The sequence below is a fragment of the Pholis gunnellus genome, assembly GCF_910591455.1.
Source record: "Pholis gunnellus genome assembly, chromosome: 5".
NCBI lineage: Eukaryota > Metazoa > Chordata > Actinopteri > Perciformes > Pholidae > Pholis > Pholis gunnellus.
In genome coordinates this window covers 22,173,128-22,181,373 of record NC_136531.1, presented here as the reverse complement: position 1 = coordinate 22,181,373, position 8,246 = coordinate 22,173,128, and the positions used below count along the sequence as shown (strand labels likewise).

Sequence of the window (8,246 nt, the reverse complement as noted above, 5' to 3'; positions counted from 1 at the left end):
AAAGGTTCATATTGGTGATTTATTACTTTGTGGTGAAAGCGACATCCCGTCGGGGATTCTCTTAACTATCAGTCCAAACAGAGGCCAACGATAAAACTTAGGTCAGTTGAGTGGAATAATATAGAGGTAAATCAGAGGGGCTCCGGCCCGCCTCCCCCTTCTCGCCGCACCCCTGCGGCACAGGAGCCACTCACCGGGGGAGACCGGACCTCGGGACAAGAGCCCCGTTGATCCGTGTTCACCCTGAGGGCAGACGGGGATTCTGTCCCTCGCCGCCGAGGATCCGAGTAAGGGTGCATGCAGACACTCCGAAAGATCCTTGGTCAACCCCTGTCCGTCTCGGACGGAGAGCCTCTGTTCATTTGTAAACCATACTTGTGATTAAAACTTGGATTCTGATTAAAAGGGAAAAACAAGAAATTTTAAATAAAAATAAAAACTTATTTTTATTAATTAAAATTTTTCTTTAATATATATATATATATATAACAAAAGGCGCGCGGAAGTATAGCTTCGAAAACGTAGCGCGCCACACTGGTTTGGTATGGAGAACATTGACTATATTGTGAAATGCAGCTTAAGAAGATGTTGCAAGCTGAAAAAAAGTGTGTTGAACTGTAGTATTAACATAGTGGCTTGTTTTTGTGAGACATTGGGTATTATATTCACTCAATACATCCTTTTGATGAATACGTGTTCGCTGTCTGGCAGCTATGGTACTGGTGCATTGTTTTTTTGTGTTAGCAATGGCACTGATAGAAGTAAATGTCCTGCATTCAAAGTCTTACTTAAGTAAAAGTGTTGTCAGCAAGTATTCTCATCAAAATGTATTTTTACATTTACTGCACAATCAAAAGTATTGTGCAGTTAATGCAGACAAATGTAGTTAAAAATACAATATTTACCTCTGAGATGTAGGGGAGGAGAAGCGGAAAGTAGAACATAGAAATACTCATGTAAAGTACAAGTACCTTATATTTTTACGTAAGTACAATACTTGAGTAAATGTACATAAATTAAATTAAATTGCTGGTAATAAAGATAAATAATTTGTGTAAACATTGAATGTATTGAAAGTTAAGATACTAGTAATAGCTACAAATATTTAACTAGATCAAACTTAATTTTAGTTTGTAGAAACTAAACCATTACATTTATCTGAATGTACAAAAACAAAAAAGGTAAATAGTAATTGAGGTTACATAATGCATTTTAGTATCCTGAACATGAACATAATGAGTAAACTTTACTCAAAATAGTTGAGGTAAAATTATGAATACAAATTGAGTAAAGTCAACTTAAAATATATATCTGGATTTAGATACATTTATTTCGTGCAACCACTTACATAAAAAAATTAAGTAAATCCAACACATTTTTTTTCAAACAAGTTGGAGTGCAGCGAGTCACATAAGCTACACTGTCGCTTTCCTACGTCATATTCTATAATTCGGGCATATCAATGAGCTGTATCAGATTTCCATGCATTCTGGCTGCTTAAAACCTGTTACCCCAGTGGCCCCATTGTGTTTTCCAGCGAATAAGTCCCAGCTATAGTCATCTGCAGGCATCAGCTTGCTAATAAATATTCAGGCGGAAATAAAAACCTTCTCCTTCAGTGTGTTCAAACTTCTATTACTCAATGCCAGTAGCACTTACATGTGTTGGGGAAGGAACTTCAGAGGCTTAGCTTTCTGAAGAGATCAAAACCATGCATGTAGTACTGCAAATTGTTCAAGAACAGCTTTCAATTTACTTTGGGTATGCCTTGGGCAGTGGCGGCTGGTGGAAAATTTTCTAGAGCCATCCAATCAATTTCAGCAAACATCCCAGTATGATTTAATGCAAAGAAATTAAGGTATCAAACACGCAGTATTTGCAGTTAAATATTTAACATTTATTCCAACACGAAAAAAAGCAGTAAATAACACTTTGATAAACACGTCAGGACATCTTATTTTAGTCACCATCACAGGAAATTCAGTATAATATATATCTACATTATATATATATATCATATAATAATATTCAGTATAATATAAAACACACATACATAGATATAAGCTATGATGAGTTTTCACTGTTAATTTACCATCTCAATTAAATGTTGATGCCTCCATGACCAAGTTAAGTAGATGAGACTGAGGACAACTATGTAGAAGAAAAAATGTTCACTTTACCTAATATGTAGCTTGACAGAGTTGTCCATGTGTGCCCTGGTGTTCTCATGTTTCCTTACCTCCTCCTCCCTCACTCCCGTCACTGTCCGTGTTGGATCTGTCCCCGTTGTTTTAAGTTATTAGCATGACTGCATCCAGCTAGCCAAACCTGTCTGGTGTACAACTAGTAGAGAAGCTTCATGTACTGCTTTCCTTTCCCGCTAGTCTGCTGTCTGATTGTGAGGTCAGTCTGATCTGGGATCAGCTCTTTGGCCTGAAGTTTCTCCGCCAAAGTTCTCCTCTCAAACGGGTCTTGGAGGAGTAGTGCTCGCGCTGGCGCTCGCGCTCGCCTGTAGATAGTTCTCCTGACGAGAACGCGCAGCTTTGGGCCAAACGACTTTGGCCCCAAACTGAATCTATTTGCACAGATATCATATTTTACACATATTACTGGGTACATTCCATAGTTCAAAAACACAAATATTGACAATTTATTATATTTATTATATTTATTATATTTATTATATTTATTATATTATATTTATTTATTTATTTTTTGTGTGTGGCTCAAGGTGGGGCCAGGCGCCATGGCTCTCTATTGGCCAGCGGCCAATGGCCTTGGGTGTTTTAGGCAAATTTTACAGTAGTGGTATTAAAGCCTCAAACTTTTAATTGTTGAATGTGAAGTCAGCGCTGTTGGACTGAGAGGTTAAAGCGCAGCTGTTATTCCAATTTACTTTTCCTAACTGGATAACGATTTAACTTGGGTTTGTAGAGTAACCTACACGGTGGAGTTCTTTTCTTTTCCCTTTTTTGTTGACTTTGCCAAATTGTCACGGTCTAGAGCGGAGGGACGATGAGGAGGACCTGGAGTAACTGGTATATGAACTTTGAATTTTCTCACTCAGATTATTGGTAAAAAGCTACTTCCCTTTTATACTTATTTATATTTCACTATTTATATATATATATATATATATATATATATATATATATATATATTATATACTATACAACTTTCTGAATTCAAAACTTTTAATAGACTTTAAGTCTTTTTGATAACATTTTAGTTTATTTTTGAAAGAGCAAATATGTCATATAATGACAGCTGACAGTCAACAAGCTATTCTGCTGCTTTGTGTGTTTGTTCACGGCGAAGATCGTGAGACAGAGTTTCCTCATGTATTGGTAGAGACGCCAATCCTTCTATTGGAGAACTTTTTCTGGGGGTTATGGTCTGACTTTATTCTCACTGTAGAAACGGAATTATTCTCTGAGGTAGGACAAAACTAAAACATTAATACAAGTTTTTATTTTATAAAAGCCCAATCCTCAGAGAAATAATGCATATGGTGATATTTCTTTAGTAATGGCAGCTGTATTCCCCTGATATCAAGACAAGTGTATATAAATTGAGCTCTCTCCCAAAACTTCCTTATTTTCTTTTGATGATTATATGTTTAAACAACCAATAGGACAGCTAATGAGAATTTCCCTCATTTACAAAGTGGTGAAAGATACATTCATATCATTTATTTAACTAAAAGTATCAACACCAGAAACTGAAAATACTCCACTACGAGTAAATGTCCTGCATTGATAATATAAGTTAGTATTCAGCATTTGAGCTCATATGTGGAAGGTATTGTACTTTATGAAAGAAGCAAGGCATTTGGCACCTCTGGCACTGTTCATATACGTAAATGGAAGAATTGGGAGTGAACCAGTGTTTTTCCTCTCAGTAGTCTTCGTGATTCTCCGTAAGGACCCACTGACCAGCAGGCTCATGTTTATGCATCAACATTCATGAGGTGCTTTGCATTGGCCGTTTATGGTTGAATGTGGGCATGTAGAGGGCGGGATGTGAGGCTGAATCAGCTGTGCACATTTATAGGTTGATTTGAGATTTATAAAAGGAAACTGCGCAGAGGCAGGCATACGCAAGGTTTTATAAGTCTGATTTTTTTGTTGGCGTACGCCATATTCGGCACATAGACTTTTAGTATGAATCCAATACGCACTGTTTTACAAATGAGACCCCAGATACTAGAAGTATAAAGTAGCATGAAATGAAATAAGTATCACAAATTGATTAAACCTGCTTAGTTACATTCGAGCACTGACTACACTCTCTTGTATTTGTATCTTTGTATCTTTTACTCTTGTGAATTTCACCACATGCTTTGTCTACAGGTTGCCTTCCTTTCACAAGCGTCGCACGTTCAAGATGAAGTCAGGAGTGAGCATTCTCATTTTCCTGCTGGTTGTGATTGGCATCGGACTGTTTTGGAGAGGAGACATCTCACCATACTACCCGCCTTGGGATGAAAGACCCTGTGCTTGTGACCGATGTTTATTTGAAAATGATATGTTGTTTATGCAGCGTTTCAGCAAATTTGATGAACCGTTTTTGTCAGTAAACTACAGTCTCTCAGAGGATAATTTCAACTGGTGGAAGGTAAGTTGTGACCTTGCAAGATAACAGTCTCTCAACCTGCAGGTCAAATCAGGATCAGTAAAATGCAATCATATTCAACAGTCACCATCACTGTGTTGGCTGAACTTCACTTCTCAGTCCGGTCTTAGTTAGACCACTCTTTCTCAATGTGGGCAGTAGAAAGGTGTCTGACTCGTATCCATACGCCGACTTCTTTATCCAGTGGGAAACTATTTTACAGACTACTCACGGGACTCATCCTGGGTTCCCTTCATCAATCTTCTTACTTTACCAATTGCTTTACTTATGATTTTATTTACAATTATCTTCAAATCCTTTTCAATCCTTTATATTGCTTCTATTTGCTTTAAAGAATAATCCTGTTTGACTTGACAATCACTGTGGTGACAGCGACTGACAATTTGTTTAATTGGTAGAATTCATGTGGTCTAACTGTATGCAATGTCTGGTGTTTCTGACAGCGTCTACAGGCTGAAAAGCGTTATATCAGTACCTACAGAAATAAAGTGGACAGGATGTTTCAGATGTTCCCAGCCAGTGCTTATGTTGAAGCATCCAGCCCTGAGCGCTGCAGGACTTGTGCTGTGGTGGGAAATTCTGGTAATTTGAAGAAATCACACTACGGACCTCTAATAGATTTCCAGGACATTGTCATAAGGTAAAAGAGTCTAGCCAAACATGAAAGTTGTTTTCCCTCAATGTCACAAACTAAAAGTCAAAATTCACAACTTGTTTTTCCTGACAACTACAGTGACATGAAATATATCCCTGTGTACTTTTTAGAATGAACAGAGGTTGTACGAAAGGCTATGAAGCAGATGTTGGGACCAAAACAACTCATCATGTCATGTATCCAGAGAGTGCTGTGGATTTAGATAACACCACTCGTCTTGTGCTGTTTCCATTTAAGATACTGGATCTTGACTGGGTTACGAAGGCCCTCAGCACAGGATTTTCCGGAAGGTGAGTCATGTTTTTTATTTCAGTTCAAGCCAAGTTGCTACGGTCCGTCCTCTGAAGCTGGCGTTCAATCCTGGTGAAGTCACCCAGCGGTAGGGAGTGAGGCGGACGGACCGCAGGGTGAAATTTAAACATAGCACTACTACAACTATACTGTTCTTACGACCCTCTTGTTGGGCTGTATCCTATTAAGTTGTTAGGTTGCAGAGCAGGACTGTGCTAGCAACGGCAATACTTGTCAATCAAGTTATTATTCGTGACAACCTGTCACGAAGCAAGAGCTTCCCTATTGAACCACGAAAATGATGTAGCATAATTTACATAAAATGCAAACCCTGACTGACAGTGGTGATGTAGGCAAGGCAAACAAGCTATTTCATTGTGTAAATTCCTGGTAAATCATTTTACTAACGTACATTTGATTTCGTTTGATGTTGACTTTAACATTTCATGCTTTTTTTCAACAGCTCATATGCGCCAGTAAAATCAAACATCAAGGCCAACAAGGATTTGGTTTGTGTTAATGCATTCATCGATAAACATTATTGGCTCCAAATTATTATAAAATATGTTAAAGACTAATTCTGATTTCATAACAGGTGATGGTCCTTAACCCAGCTTTCATGAGGTACGTTCATGACGTGTGGCTGCAAAAGAAGGGCAGCTATCCATCCACTGGCTTCATGACTTTGGTTCTTGCCCTGCATATTTGTGACGAGGTAGGTTTATTTTTAAATTGAATGAATGTTGTTACACACTAATGATTGACAAGAGGATGCTAATGACGATGAAGGAAACAACATGTAATCTTGTGTCATTTAGCGAGATTTATTAAAGCTTTTACCACATTATCTGTTTCTAAAATTGTTTGCCTCTGTTTTCCCAGATCCATGTGTTCGGTTTTGGAGCAGACAGTGATGGAAACTGGAGTCATTACTTCGAAAAACTCAAGAACAAAAACTTAAAAACGGGATCACATCCTGGAAATGAAGAGTATAAAATGATCCTGGAGCTAGCTGAGCATCAAATACTCAAGTTTTACAAGGGGTGTTGATCTTTCTCTCAGCATTTAACGTATTCAAGCCTCGATAGTGAATCACTCACAAAGCAAAACAAGACTAAGAAGCCTTCAAGAGACATCTCTTCTCAGACTAACTCCCCTGCTGCACACGTTAACTTTCCAAGACTAAAAATGTGAGTGATAAATCATCCATAATCTAATGGAGAGGGAACTAACACTACATTACTGATCCTGTTGATGTTGGGGTTTACCCAAACTGGTTCAGTGACATTAACCACAAATGCCAACGAATTATACGTTACATCACAACTGTTGCTATGCTATGCTGCTGTGTGTGTGTGTGTGTGTGTGTGTGTGTTTTTCTGTGTGAACATAAACTAAGTAATGATTTCAGGGGAAAAAAGTGTCAATGTAAATTCGAACACGAGAGCATTTTACAATGCACAGAGCATTGATGGTCTCCAGAAAAGTTTACAACATCTTTTCACTATGTTATAATGTCTTTACGAAAAATGGTCTTTGGAAGGTTCTTAGAAGTAAAAGTACATGAAGTTACAGTTTTTCCAAGGTTTAAACAAACAATGATCTTTGTGTTTACACATGAAATGTCAAAGTTTCATTCACGAGATGTCAATTTTGAAGTAGTGATTGATCGCTTGCCTATGTTACTGATGGTAGAAACACTATGAAATGATCTATATGCATGTATACTATGATATAGCCAACTGTAGAAGTGTCTTTTGATTGTGACAGAAATATTCTAATAACTGAAGTAGACTAAAACACGTTGGGGTATTGGTGAAGTATACTGGACCTTATGAAATGTATTTAACTGATGTAATAACTGAAGATTTTGTGTGTTCTTTGATTTTTGAGCACTTTGCTGTATTTTACTTATTATATTTTCCCACTTACCTGTGGTGCTATTTATCAATCTAGATTGTTTTCATGTAAATTGAAATCGGACATATTTCCGTTAGTTCCTACACGAAACTGCTCACAACAAGTTCTGTGGATTATCTTGATTAAGGGTCATGATTTCTGAAAAGAGACATGGCTGTTAAGTCGAGCCGAGTGCCATATAATGTCATCATATTGCAGACAAGGGAGACATCTAGACTAGAGCATTTAATAAACTGTCTGTATTTGAGGAGTTCATGGCTGAGGTTGCCTTTGTTAAAGTCACCAAGGACAATAAGGAGTCCGGGTTGGTCCGCTCCACACACAGTATCTACGGGTCTCATTTATAAAACAGTGTATAGGATTCATAAAGTGTATATGTACCGAAAATGGCGTACGCCAACAACAAAATCTGACTTCTAAAACCTCTGCGCAATTTCTTTTTATAAATCCCAAATCAACCTGTAAATGTGCACAGCTGGTTCAGCCTCACATCCCGCCCTCTACACGGTCACATTCAACCATCAATGGTCAATGCAAAGCGTCTCATGAATGTTGATGCATTTAAACATGAGCTGCTGGTCAGTGAGTCTTTACGGAGAATCACGGAGACTGCCGAGAGGAAGAACGTTCACTCCCAACTCTTCCATTTACGTCTGAACAGTGCCAGAGTATCTATCGTGCAGCACAACACATCACGAGAGTCACCATAGGATTTGATTGCTTCCAAAATGATCGCGACGATTGG

General features: G+C 38.1%; 1 protein-coding gene across 1 annotated transcript; it reads left to right on the top strand.

The window, feature by feature from the left end:
* The first annotated feature begins 4,962 nt into the window (after positions 1 to 4,962).
* LOC306695699 (CMP-N-acetylneuraminate-beta-galactosamide-alpha-2,3-sialyltransferase 1-like) lies at positions 4,963 to 7,746 on the top strand. The gene is made up of 5 exons (XM_079159005.1): positions 4,963 to 5,275; positions 5,401 to 5,580; positions 6,045 to 6,090; positions 6,177 to 6,296; positions 6,464 to 7,746. Exons 1-5 carry the CDS (start codon positions 5,133 to 5,135, stop codon positions 6,629 to 6,631), a joined length of 657 nt encoding a protein of 218 aa, XP_079015131.1. The 5' UTR covers positions 4,963 to 5,132; the 3' UTR covers positions 6,632 to 7,746.
* Positions 7,747 to 8,246: the final 500 nt, after the last annotated feature.